The sequence below is a fragment of the Pagrus major genome, chromosome 14 (genome assembly GCF_040436345.1).
Source record: "Pagrus major chromosome 14, Pma_NU_1.0".
NCBI lineage: Eukaryota > Metazoa > Chordata > Actinopteri > Spariformes > Sparidae > Pagrus > Pagrus major.
In genome coordinates, this window is record NC_133228.1 from 23,282,576 (window position 1) to 23,296,804 (window position 14,229).

The 14,229-nt window shown below is 40.3% G+C and overlaps 1 protein-coding gene across 1 annotated transcript in view; it reads left to right on the forward strand.

Annotated features, from left to right (window-relative positions):
• LOC141008247 (plexin-B2-like) overlaps positions 1–14,229 on the forward strand; it is a 179,298-nt gene that overhangs the window by 152,635 nt on the left and 12,434 nt on the right. Inside the window, exons 22-35 of the mRNA XM_073480510.1 lie at positions 4,393–4,529; positions 4,619–4,801; positions 5,206–5,317; positions 6,991–7,197; positions 7,288–7,371; positions 8,950–9,045; positions 9,561–9,697; positions 9,788–9,888; positions 11,279–11,508; positions 12,157–12,338; positions 12,487–12,553; positions 13,257–13,403; positions 13,582–13,659; positions 14,058–14,136. Of these exons, the coding sequence (XP_073336611.1) occupies positions 4,393–4,529; positions 4,619–4,801; positions 5,206–5,317; positions 6,991–7,197; positions 7,288–7,371; positions 8,950–9,045; positions 9,561–9,697; positions 9,788–9,888; positions 11,279–11,508; positions 12,157–12,338; positions 12,487–12,553; positions 13,257–13,403; positions 13,582–13,659; positions 14,058–14,136 (1,840 nt within the window). The remainder of the gene's footprint in view (positions 1–4,392; positions 4,530–4,618; positions 4,802–5,205; positions 5,318–6,990; positions 7,198–7,287; positions 7,372–8,949; positions 9,046–9,560; positions 9,698–9,787; positions 9,889–11,278; positions 11,509–12,156; positions 12,339–12,486; positions 12,554–13,256; positions 13,404–13,581; positions 13,660–14,057; positions 14,137–14,229) is intronic.

Below are 14,229 nucleotides of genomic sequence, written 5' to 3' on the forward strand. Positions count from 1 at the left end.
GAGAAGAGTTTGTATTATTACCTCGTTAATATTGTAAATATTAAAATTCTGAGTTAGTATCTTCTCCAAAACTACACGGTGCCGCTTTAAATGCCGCATTTATTATGAAATATTGTGTCTGTCGTCTCTCTTTCTTGTGAGCAACAAAGTTCAAAACATTCAGGTAGTTTGTTCTCACTCAAAGATCATTTGTGAGGGAGGACGCTCCACTCTGTATCATCCCCGTACAATCAGAGCGCTTCTGTAGTTCCAACAGACGTCTTCTCTCTCTCACTTATCAGGTCACGTTCTCTATTTAGACTTTTATTTATATCATATCGGTAACTTTCATCAGATAATTACAGGATTTGGATCGAGATCGGGGCCAGAAAATCTTTACACGACCATATCTCAGTTCTTTAACTGCAAAGATTATCTCAGCACTGAAAAGAAAAACCTCTTGAACCAAATTTTAAAAATGTGTTTACCTGCAGATCTCCAATCAGTGATTTGTTTCAGGAGCTTTATTATAACCTCTATTAACTCTGCTTCCCCGGCAGACACTTTGTTTCTTGTTTGTTCGTTTGTCTGTTTTTTATCCCGCTGTATAAAGCGTCCTCGGGTCTCGTGAAAGGCGCTTTATAAATCCGAGCTATTATTATTTTAATTGCATCATGAACAGGAATGATGCAACACTTAGCCTGATCTTCCTGCTACCTCTCGTTCCTCTCATGCAACACTAATGTGTAAAGAAGCGCCGACAAAGAAAGAGTGAACTCCACAGGACGCCTTCAATACGGCTCAATATGCATCCTGTCTGCTTTACTTATCACAAGATTCACATCTCTTAACATGTCGTTTATTCAGTAGTTTGATAGCATTACTCGACCTCTCTTCCATCAGAAATACGTTTGTTTCTTGTTTCTTGCGACTTAAAACATCTCGGTTCAACCGCAGGAAACTTCCTGCCGACTCTGTGTACACACCTCATCAAAGTCTCTGAGGCAACACAGAACACCGTGTGACACGACTACTTCAAACCCCCGAGATCAAGTCCCAGAAACAGTCAAAGCTTTATAACAAAGTAAAAAAGCTCACAGTCTTCCTCCAGCGCGGCGCAGAGAGATCTGCTCCCTAAAGCAGCAGCAGCGTGAAAAAATGTCCCTCGCATACAAATTCACCGCTGCAACAAAAAAACCTGCTCAGCGCCGAGGCAGAGAAACGAATCTGATCAAATACGTCTCACCTGCTGCTCTGTTTTGTTTCTCCAACGAGGCTCAGTTGTTTAATTTTAAATGTTGCTGCTCACTTTCATATTTCTGGAGCTGATGAAAAGCTAATTAAAGCAAACTGCTGAGAACAGAATGAGTAATTTTCTTCAGCAGCGGTGCGTCTCCGTCTGCAAACTCTCCGACTTTAAAACTTCCCTCGGAGAATCTGCGACTGTGAGAACAGAAATATTATAACCAATACTGCAGAAACACTAACGAGAAGTGCTTCACTGCTTTCTAATGTAATAACCTGTCACAACGCACAGATTCGTTTGTTTAAATCTGTCTTAAAAAACGAAAAAGATTGTCGATTATTTTTCCTGCTTTGGCAACATTTCAGTTAATGTAAGGATCGTCTGACACTGTTGTTACAGATAAAGAGGACAGACACTCAATCAGTCCATTAGTTGATCGATAGATAATTATTTTAAGAGATATAATGAAGCAAAAATGCAACAACATTCATGAGGATTTGTTGCTTATCTGTCATATATGATTATAAACTGAAAATTTGGGGTTTTTTGAATAAAGATCAGATTAAACCCTGAGTATTAAATGTATTTTTTACTATTTTCTGACATTTTATATCCCAAACAATGGATCTGTTAATTGAGAAAACGATTTGGGATTAATCAACAGTGAATATATCCGTTAGCTACAAAGGCACATGACTTTAAAAAAAGACAATGTTTTAAAGTCTGTAACTCAGGTGACGATTTCCTGTCGATCGATTTGTGCAGGAAACTACAGGACTGTCACAAAACATTACGTTTTGTGTTAAAACCCCTTTAAATCTGAAGTATTTCTTTATAAATTACAATATTTGTGGCTAAATAAGCAACAATCAAAGAAAAAAGTAAAAAAGAAACATCTAACGTTATTCATTTTTTAAAGTTTCCAACCTTTTTCCCTGATGAACCCTGTTTTTATCACTGAGTAAACCCGTGACACGTGAATAAGAGACTTGTTCGATATCTGAAGTGTTCTGGTGGTAGTGTCGAGATTGAAAGAGGTGAAACTCAAAAGATAATTTCACTTTCATGAGCTTTTTTAGGACATTTTCAGTCGTCTCTTAATTTTAACTCTTTTCTCGCTTCTCAAGTTGCGGAGGAGGAAGTCTTGGACTGGACGTCTGTTGTCAGGATTTCTGCAGGCTCAAAGTATTAGTCGTTGCCTCCAGAGGCTAAATCATCATCATCAGATGATAAGCTCCATTGTTTATACAAAACTTGATGAGCGCAGCTGATGAAACTCTGTTGTGAAACGAGCAACAGACTGATTTTCACAATTTTTCCATCCGCCGTGGCTCTGCTGGTGGATCTCTGGGGTTTGAATCTCTGTCGTGTTTTTGCCAGAGCCCAAATCTGGAACTGTGTGTTCGTTTCTGTCTCAGGCACATTTCAGTTTGTGCTACCTCCTGCGCCGCGGTTTTTGTTTGTGTATAACTTCCAACCGGGCCCGAGTTGTTATGAGTTTGTGTGTCTTTTGGGGATATTTTTGCTCTCGTGTTTGCGGTTCTCTCAGCCAGAACAGCAAGAAACAAATCTGAAACGCCAACAAACCAAACGCTCGAGTATATCTCAGCAGCTGCACACCACACACTCGTGCTACGCTGATTTAGAAAACATTGTTTTACTCCTTCACTCTGGATTCATATTTACACCTTTTTATTTATTTTTTTTTCTCCCTCTCGCTCGCTTCCAAAACAACCACAAACAACTTCTTTCACATGCTGAGCTCGACTGCTGTGTCTTAATTCTCCAGACAGATTGACTTCTTAAATTTCGAAGCCGCTTTATCCTCCAGTGTAGCTGAGAATTAATATCCCCTCTTGTTTTGTTTGTCGTGCTGTCAGCGGCGAACAAAACCCTCCAGTACAAACAGGAAACCAACCAGCTGGTGTGCTTCAGCCTTTATCAATATTCCTCAAGAACCCAAGCTGATAAAAGTTTTTTATTTTGTTTTTTTAGTCATAGCTCGCTGTCTGAATACCAGGGGAGTTATTCAGCTTTAAAATGTGCTTTGGTTGTGATCAAAGTGTTCGTACCTGCAGGACGGCAGCGGGAACATAAAACATGAACTCTGCCTAGTTAAAGTTTAATGTTTCTCATTTAATTTTTCTCTTTGTTTTGTTTTCTGCCTGTTGGTTTGACAGATCTGAGCTTTTTTTATTTCATTCTTGAAAAGTGAATATTTAAATGCCAACGCCGTCTGAAAATAAGTCTCCAGAGCAGCATCGCGGACTGTAATGGATGGTATACGAACTAATCAGAAGTCTTAATTAAGTAATAACAGTAGAGAAAATAATCAAAGCAAATAAAAACACAAATACATCATTAGTTTGTGTTTGGATTGGAGATGAAATATTTGTTTTTAACACTTTTTTAGCCACATTTTGCTTCTAATGATGCTACTGGATACTTCTGTTTTCTGCGAGGTTAAATTGCTGTTTTTTTAAATGGAGTCTGGTGGCTGTGAAGAGAGCGATACAGCTAAACAAAAAGGATTTTACAGTTTGACAACAGTTTGTCTCTGTTTGGATCCTTTCCATAATGTTGTCAGACACTAAAATAATAATCTGAGCCCGTCAGTGGCAAAACAAGCACTTTAACACGATGTAACTTTGACGGTCGAAGTTGCTCCAAGGGATTAAATTGCAGCCATTTCAGCCCCTGACGCAGCTGCCAGCTGAGGTGATCTACAAGACGTCTCTAAATGAGTCGTAGGTACAAAAAGTAAATTGTCAATTTTAAACAAACATGTTAAAACACCAAAGTCAACCAACTGCAGTAGACCAGAAACTCCTGTGTGTTCTGTAAGGTAAAATTAGTGTTTTTCTGAATGGAGTCTGGTGGTTTTGAAGAGAGCGATAAAGCAGCTGTTTCTGGTAAAACTAAAAGGACGACCATCTCTGTAGGACTCTTTTCCACCTTGAATAATGATCTGTGCCGTAATTCGACCTTCAATCTTCCAGGAAAAATCAAGTCTGACGAGATCGAACATCATAATGAAAGCGAGGTTTATAGGGAGCTAATCAATATTTGCATGGTGTCATTGTTCTACAGCTGTTGACGCTATGACATCAGTTTTTACTTCAGAATGAGAAGTTAAAGTAAAAAATTTAATCATCTTCTCTGCCCAGGACCCCAAACCAGTCGCCGTCGACCCAGCGAAGGGTCCGGCAGCCGGAGGAACCGTGATCACCATCAAAGGAGACGACCTGGACACTGCGACGAAAGACGACATCGCCGTCACTGTGGGGACGGTTCCCTGTGAAGTGTAAGCCTCTCCACAGCATCACGTATGTACTCATGTCTTCCTGTGACACAGTGAGACATTAAAGGTCTCTGTTCTCTCTCTTTTCTCAGCCTGTCGTTTGGCAAAGAGATCACCTGTAAGACCGGGAGGTATCGTGGGCAGAAGGTGCCGTCTGACCCGCTAACGGTGACGGTGAGATACGGAAAAAACACCACCAAAGACGTCTCTGCTGCGTACCAGTACTCTGAAAACCCCAAGATCACAGATTATTACCCCAAGGCCAGCTTCTTGTGGTGAGTATGTAGGAGTGGATGGACAGTTCAGACGCGGCATGTTTCTGTCGGTCTAGTGGAAAGAAAACGTCTGAAATAAATACACATGCAGGTGTTTAATTAAAGATTTCTGTTCTAGAAAGTTAGTGTGTATTTAATTAGGTCATACCTCATTTGCATAATTGCACATAAATAATAAATAACATAATTAATTGTCTTAACATGAGTAATCAAGTGGGGAAGTTTCACGGTGATATCTATTAATAATAATAATAATAATTAAAGTTGTTTTTTATTATTATTGTTATATTATTTACCTCGAGTGTCCTGCCTTAAATGTATTCCACTTTTCCGTGTGCGTGTGTGTGCGTGCGTGTGTGTGTGTGTGCGTGCGTGTGTGTGTGTGTGTGTGTGTGTGTGTGCAGCGGTGGTCGGAGGATCGTGGTGATGGGAAACGGCTTCGACCTGATCCAGAGAGCCACAATGAAAGTCCTGCCCTCCACCGACGAGTTCACACAGAACACCACACCTGTAGAGGTAAGTGTGTGTGTTTATGTGTGTTTATGTGTGTTTATGTGTGTGTGTGTGTGTGTGTGTGTGTCCTCACCTGGTGAATGTGAGTCCAATATTCACTCCTTTAAGATTGTAAGACCTCCACAACAGGGGTAGATGACTTCACGTCTCTGCAAGACAGTTTGTTTTATCGCTCCTGCAAATCTGTTTTTCTTCCTCATTTCTTGGTTGAGTTTCTTCTCCCTGCATCATGTTTGTGTTCATATTTTCAAAAATGAGAAAAGAAAAACGTTTTATTGAAGATAATAGCGGCTGGTTTGTCGTAAACACAAGTTGTGTTTGTAGGATGTTAGAAAACATCAAGACTGCAGAATGAGTGAATGCTCTTCTGGTTGTGTTTTGTACGAAACACAGCAAATAAGATGATTAAATTAAGATAAATGTAGTAAAAATGTCTAATATTAAGCTTTATAATGGCAGTTAATGACAATGGTAAACTGTATACTTCAGTCAGTAATCATCATGAGGAAAAATCAAACATATCTGCGATTAAAAATGTGTAAAATCATGACATTGACTCATTTTACTGTAAATGAAATGTTGAGTTTTTACTTAAACGTTATCACAGTGTCTTAATTTAAAAAATAGCATCTCAAAAAATCTGATTATGTTGTTACATTACATGTTTCTCAGTGTAAAACATTTAAAGTTCATTTAAAAAATTTTCATTACTGTGATCTAAAGTGAACAAACCCTTTTTTTTACATGCATTTCCCTGTTAGTGTCTCTTTATTTACATTTTAAGACAGAAAAAGACAGTAAATCTTTGTTGTTCGGGGTCTAAAAACAGCTTAGATTCAGTTTTTTCTCTCTACACTTATCAATCTACATGTTATCAGAGGTGTTTGACAGTGACAGGATTTTTAATAAAAAGCACAATGCCGGCTGGATGTACTTTAAATCGGTCGGCGGCTTCGGCTGACAGTGAAAAGCCTGAAAGGAAGAGAAAAGGGACGACGCTTCTATTTCACCGCTGAATAGCTTTGAGTGACAGAGTCTCTGAGGAACCATTCGCTGCAGGGGGAGAGAGGAGGGGAAGTCGTTTTATCGTCGCCTCATCAAACGCTGCCGTCTGAACCTGGAGGAAGACAGGGGGGGGGGGAGGCACAGTGGGGAGGCAGAGGGAGGAGGAAGTCTGAAGTTAAAGTTACACCTGCTCTGAAAAACTGGAAACAGCTGCAGTGAATAAATACAAACTGAACTCTCTGGAGACGCTTTTCCTTCAACGGTCAGGAGGAGGGAGAAGTTTGGTTTGCAGTAATCCTCAGCGTTTGAAGAAGCGCTCTGTAGGTAGTTAGCTGGACATGCTAATACACGCAGCTAACACACACTTTTATCCAGTCGTTATGCTCTTCCTCTTGTGTGACGATGCATTTTCCAGCTAATCACGAGGTTTTTAAAAGAGTTTATTAAGCTGAAGATGAAGAACTTTCTCAGAACATACCACAGTTTTATAATTGTAATCTGAAAAAGTGACGAGTAACTAAAAATATAGGCTTCCGGACTTTTTCCTACCGTTTTACTTTTGTCTGCATTTGAAGAAATTAAATAATATAAACTTATCTTGACTGAATGTAAAGGCAGAAAACATTGTGACGCAGCTGTAACGACTTCTACTTCTTCTTCTCCTCCCTCAGTTTGTCCAGGAAGCTCTGAGTAAGAACGACACCGTCCTCCAGTTTTACTCCCCTCCTGCCAACAGCTCCGACAGCCAGTCTCTCCGGACGGTTCTCCAGCTGGACAACGTGATGGAGGAGCTGAAGAGCTTCGACTACCATCCCGACCCCACCTTCAACGAGCTCAACAAGAACGTCATCACCGAGACCAGCATCATCATCGTGACTGTGAGGAGGACCGAGACAGTAAATCTACACTTCTATCGCTCGTCATCTCTTCATCTGTCGAGTTCACTCTCGTTTTTTTACTTTCGTCAGGGTCGAGGCTTCTCCAAGGCGATGACGGCCAAAGAGGCTCAGGCGTTCGTCGGAGATGCTTCCTGTCACGTGAACATACTGCAGGTAAACACACACCAGGTGTCAGAAATGAGGTTTTAAATGGATTCACGCTGCAAAAGATGGAGCTGATATTGGTATTTTATTGAATGTAGGATCTCACACAGTCACATTGTTCACAATTTAAACTGCGGTGGAGTCTGTCACGCTGCAGAAGCACACAGATGAAACTGTTTTCCTTCTTCCACATCAGAATAAAAGCAGATATTGGGCAGTGGTTTGTGTAAAGTTTGACAATCTGCTTTTCTCTATTGACACACCACAAAAAAACATTTTTTTGAGTTGTTGACGGTCGAAGTGTTTGTATCCAGAGATGTAGCTGTAACACCAGCCGGTCTCTCATCACCTAAAACGGATGAAATGAGAGAATATGTGTCCGGCATTCCTTTAAAAGATCTGCCTGCGTGGCTCTAATGTTATTATAATAAAACAAAACCTTTAAAAGCAGATTCACAAAGTGCTCTGACAGAGAAAACAGAAAGCAGGAAACTCAGGTAGACAATTTAACAGAGTGAACACTGAGCGGAGACGTTAAAACAAGAAGGCAAAACACCAAATGTCTCCATGAATAAACACCAGTGAGAGCGATAACAGCAAAACGAATAAAGAGAATAAAAAACAACGGGAGACATTTACACTCGGTAATGGAAACTCTACACAGTTAGGAAGAGGTGGCGCTTCTGTGAAGAGTGTCAGATACATGGCATGTATGGTGTTTCAGCATGACGCTGGTGTTTCAGCATGACGCTGGTGTTTCAGCATGACGCTGGTGTTTCAGCATGACGCTGGTGTTTCCAGCCGCACATGGAAGGATCATTTTACAGATATTTAAGATAAGATAATCCTTTATTAGTCCCACACCAGGGAAATTTGCAACAGGGATAGCAAAAATAGAGAGCATCAAAAAAGCAGTAGAAACAATATAGATAAGAAACAAAAACTGGGCCATGTCCTCGTCTCTGCCTTCACTCCCTCTTAAGTTTCCAGCAGCGGAGACGCAGGAGTTGTAAGACATTGTTTTGAAATGTGCAACCGTCTGTTCCGACAATTTAGAATCGATTCGCAGATGTTCTGGTTCTGGATTCACCTCCTTGAAGGCTCATCCCCAGAAACCCCAAAAAATATATATATATATATGAGAACCTGTGTGTTAAGTTTGAAGACATCTTGTGAGGCTGCTGTTCCTCTGTAGTTTATTTTAAGGAGAGGGATGACTGATGATGATACCTCACTCGATGAAGTGTTTTATATCAGACAATTATCCGGCCAGTGTTCACTAAGCTTGACCTTTAGGAAAAACGAAGAGATAAAACGGCTCCAGCTTCTTTTTTTGCAGAAGTTGCACTTAAATAAATATTAAACATTTGGCACAGGGGTGTAATTAATCATTCCTGAACAGAAAATGTGCCGCCAGTCCAGTTTTTGCCTCTTTTCGTTGGGTCATGTCCATATATCAGTACGTTTATTATCCTGGCAGGCCTACTCTTTAGTTCAGGTTATTTCTATATAGATATTAGTAACATACCGTCACTATCAGGGTCTAACTGACTCTTTTCTTCCCCTCTGTCTGTCGTCTCTGTACAGGATGATAAGTTGATCCTGGAGGCTCCTTCTTCACAGCCCAGAGCCAGATCCAAACGCCAACGCAGAGACACGACCAACGACCTGCTGGAGCTCGTGGTAAACACACCGCCCAAATATTTTGTGTTTATTTGACTGAACTATCAGGGGGTGGCCTGGAAAATTACCTTTACACTTGACCACCTTTTAGATAATTAATATAAAACAGGGTTAATACATTTGTAGGCATCATGTTCTTAAAATTACAAGTTTTTAAGCCTAATTCATTCACTGTGCTCCTCAGTCATTTAACCCCTTTACTTCAGACAGGGAAATTACAGGATATGGTCTGTAATAGACGTGGACAATTCAGCATGATTTACACTTCCAGAAGTTATAATTATCTTCGATGTCCATCACAAATAAATATCCAGATATCTGCTAAAAAATCATAGTGAAAAGACAATTCAGAACTTGCCTTAGAATTATCACATTTTTAGGATTTCTTCTGTATCAGAGCGATCCAGTGATAGCTGTCTGTGCATCCACATGCACACTGCAAACAGGAACTGCTAATGCTTAATTCTGCATACTTTTAATGCCTTTATAATGTTCTTAAATCGACCTCTTTCCAGGTGAAGTTTGGTCATGGTGAGTGGAAGGTGGGTTCAGTCTACTACGCCAGAAAAGACGACATTCCTCTGGCCATAATCATCCCGGCCGTTATCGTACCGATGCTGCTGTTCATCGCCGTGTCCGTCTACTGCTACAGGTTCGACAAATTATCAAATTCTCGAGGGATTGTACTTTTATTTTTCTGTGTTGGTCACTTAAACATCTTCCTGTGGCCGTGTACCAACAGGAGGAAGAGTCAGCAGGCAGAACGAGAGTACGAGAAGGTGAAACACCAGCTGGAGAATCTGGAGGAAAGTGTCCGAGATCGCTGCAAGAAAGAGTTCACAGGTACGCACACGCCTGACAGCTGTACATTTACACAACTAAAGTTATTGAGAGACTGTGACAGGAATGTAAGTGATATATTTTCACAAGCGAAATATAAAACTGCAAAAAGATTCAAGGATATTCCAGTTTTTTTACAACCCGAGTCTTATTGTAGTCACTTTTTCCAAGGGGGACTGGTCCTAGTAATCCCCTAATAAACACCTATTTATCTTGTATCATAAAATGTGTTTTCATTTTGAAATATGAAAAGCGAGGAGCAAAAAGAAAATGTGTCTGACAGAGCGCTCAGCGAGCTCGCCAAGAAGACCCACACGGTGGTTTCCATCGTCGGAGCCGAGCAGCAGACGCAGCACAATCTTGAATTTTTTTTTGTCAGCATCTTGTCACGCGTTGCATCCACAGATTAGAGGATGTTGCCACTTTGACAGTTTATCTCCATAACGTGAAGTCCTGCCAGCACGATTCAGCAGAACTGAGCTTTGGCTCAGACTTCAGAAACTTCCCCGCAGGTCTTCTTGGCGAGCTCGGTGGACCGTTTTCATCTGAATGTGACAGCTCTGTTACTGAGCTCAGGGGGTCAGCAGACTCTTCACGTCAGACGTTTCCACAGAGAGAGATTAAGAGAATATTCAATCAAAAGTGCTTCAACTGGAGCGTCTAATCAAAGATGCACAAGTTCAAAATAATCATGGAAGATCATAGAGCGTAATTAAACATTTGCTGATTCCTGAGCCAAATAATATCAGAGAAGTTAGATGAGATAAGATGTGCCTTTATTGATCCATCACAAATGAATATCTGTAAGTCTGCCAAAAAAAAAATCATAGTTAAAAGACAATTCAGAACTTGCCTGAGAAATATCTCATTTTAAGTTTTCCTCAGTATCAGACTAATCCAGTGATAGTTGCCTGTTCATCCATGGGTACACTGCAAACAGGAGCTGCTAACAGCTTAATTCAGCACACGTTTAAAGGCTCTACCATTGAAATATTCTTAGAAATGTTTTAAATCATAATTTATTGATCTCACTTGAGGATGGATAAAGGCAGACTCATAATTTCTGACCAGCAACAGGTGATTTTTCTGGCTGAAGTAAAAACTGATTTTGACTAATTAAGCTAATTTTATCTTAACGAGGTGGTAAGAAACAGTCACTCTGGTTTTAAAACGAGTGTTTTGTAAAGGGAGTCTTGAACTAGAACGGCGCTCAGTGGAGGTAACGGTCCCCTTTAATTGATCAAGCCTTTTCCAATATCAGATAAAAAATATTTAAATCCACTATATCCACATTTTTTTTTAAATGTTGAAAAATGCCTCACAACTGTGGAGAAGATCATAAATAAACATAACTGAATGGACATTTTTTTTATTTTTCTGTGTGTCTGATCAGATCTGATGATTGAGATGGAGGACCACACCAGCGACCTGAGCGAGGCCCGGATCCCCTTCCTGGACTACAAAACCTACACCGACAGAAACTTCTTCCTGCCCTCCAAGGACGGCGCCAACGACGCCATGATCACCAGAAAACTACAAATCCCAGAAGCCCGCCGGGCCATCGTGGCTCAGGCGCTCAACCAGTTCTCCAACCTGCTGAACAGTAAAACCTTCCTCATCAACGTGAGTCTGAAGCTTTGACCTCCTCTATCTTTCTGTCTTTCCCTCCTTGTTTTTGTCTTTTTCTCTCTGTCAGCATTTATAAACTCAGCAAGCCAATTTATTTTTAATTACCTAATAGAAAATTGTTTTTACGTCCTACATCAAGAATAAAACATCTGTCAGCTGGGAGATGAGATGATCACTTTCTAGCCAATTTAATAATTTTTCTAAAAAGTTATTATAAATGTCAGAATACATTTTTAAATGGGAGACTCATTTAATGAAATATAATTTATCCCGTTCATTCAACACGAAACAAGTTGCAGTTAAACAAGACCGTTTAATAATCTGATTTACTGCGATGAGAATAGACACACTGACGACGAATATTAAATCCGGTTGAAAGCTCCAGTAAAAGCTAGAAAGAGGAGATCATCCTGAGTATAATAGGCAGGTTTTTCCAGTCTCACGATGTTTTGATCTTAATAGCACGTCTACCAAATTCTTTAAAGATTGTAGACACAATAAAACGACTGAGAAGAGTAGGTGTCCTAGAATAGATCCCTGTGGTACACCCTTTAGATAATCTGACTGGTTTTGAGTGGACCTTGAGTTAACTCACTCACAGTTATGTTTTTTTTAAAATCCATCATCTTCTCTGCTGTCCAGTTCATCCGCACGCTGGAGAGCCGTCCGGACTTCAACGCCCGGGCTCGAGGTTATTTCGCCTCGCTGCTGACGGTGGCGCTGCACGGAAAGCTGGAGTATTACACGGACATCATGAGGACGCTGCTGCTGGAGATGATGGACGAACACGTGCAGAGCAAAAACCCCAAACTGATGCTGAGGAGGTGAGGACGGGACGGATACACAGCATTTGTATAACCACAATATATGTGTTGGTATTTATTTACACTTTATATTTTTCTGTTTAAAAACTGCCTTCTGTACCGTCCTAATGTTTTATCTGTTGTTTTTTCTCTGTGTTTGTGTATCTAGGTCAGAGACGGTGGTGGAGCGGATGCTTTGTAATTGGATGTCCATCTGTCTCTATCAGTTCCTGAGGGTAACACAGATTCTTTCACTTATTCTGTGTTGTTTTTATTTCCGTTTCTCTTCGATGTGTTTCTTCTTCTTCGTCTCCTGTTTCTTCAGTTATAATTAATTTCCTCTCCGTCTCTCCTTTGTTGAAACCTGTTCACTGTACCTGTTATTGAATCTCTGTCTCTGTTGATGCTGACAGCAGCGGCTGATGCGATGATGAGTTTCTATAATTTAACGTTCTTGTACCGAACATCTTGTTCTCAACATCTTTTCACACCATTAACTTTTTATATGATGTGATCAGGATGAGAAGATAACAAAGTCCCGGTGATGTCCAAAAAAGTTCAAAGCCTCTAAAAGGAGACTGACTATGCTTTTGTTGTTTTTTTCCTTTCCTTCAGTGTTTTAAACAGATTCTTGTGAAAGTTAAAGACCACAAAGTTACTTGTTACTTCTCAGATTGAGAAACAGAAATCTAGTTGGACAACAATGAGGACGATTAATCGTTTTATATAAAATGCAGTTACAGTACTTTTACAGTTGTAGGTTGACAATCTAATAAAACTGCACGTGTTTCTGTTAACAGGGAGAATTTGATTTGCTGCACCAGACCTCCTTTAAAAAAGCTTAAATTTAAGGAATTACAGAAGGAGAAAACATGTTTGACTGACATCAGCTGCCATGAAACCAACATGAGTCTGACACCGTTCGTGTTCTTGTTTCAGGACACGGCAGGAGAACCTTTATACAAACTGTACAAAGCCTTGAAGCACCAGGTGGAGAAGGGACCGGTGGATGCCAAGATGAAGAAAGCCAAATACACACTGAACGATACGGGACTGCTGGGAGACGACGTTGAGTACTCAGTACTGGTTAGTACACACAAACACTGTCGTACAGAACAAGACATTTGAAGTTGGGTTTGAGGAAGCATCATTTTCTCTGTGTTGTGAGTAAAAATCAGTGTCTTTAGTTAGAAATACATCTGCTTTGTAGGCTCTGCACACTTTGTGGTTTTTGTGTGTCTGACGGGTGTGTTTGTGACGTCAGACCCTGCAGGTGTTGGTGCACGGGGAGGGACCAGATGTGACTCCAGTGAAGGTGTTGAACTGTGACACCATCTCCCAGGTGGGTGTTTGTTTTTCTGCTTCAGGTTCTTGATCTCAGTCTGTTTTTAGAGCTGGTTCACCTTCTCTGCAGCAGGAGATGATTTTATTATGTTCAGCCCCTGATGGAGATAAAGATAATTTTATGTTGTATGCCTGAAGCTAGTAACTTGATTTAGAAATATGTGTATTACTGTGTGCAAACCTTTAATTTTTAGCTTTAAGGTGATTCAGCAAACGACTGCTGGTAAAACCTTCACATCAGATCGTTTAGACCAACAGGGAGTTGTAAGGATTCATCCCTCTGTGATGTTTCTTTCAGGACTTTCCAGTTTTGATGCATGTTTATGAGATATGATTGAAGTTTTTTTGTGTTGGGAGACGTTTTAGCAGGTAACATCTTAATGTTGTGCTCTCCAGGTGAAAGAGAAGATCATCGATCAGGTGTACAGGAACCTGCCGTACTCACAGAGACCGAAGGTTGAGTGTGTTGCACTGGGTAAGAAACCGCTCAAAATATACTTTAAAACACTTTAAAAACATGATTATTATTCATTATTATATTGATATTTACTGAAGGCTGCAATATCCA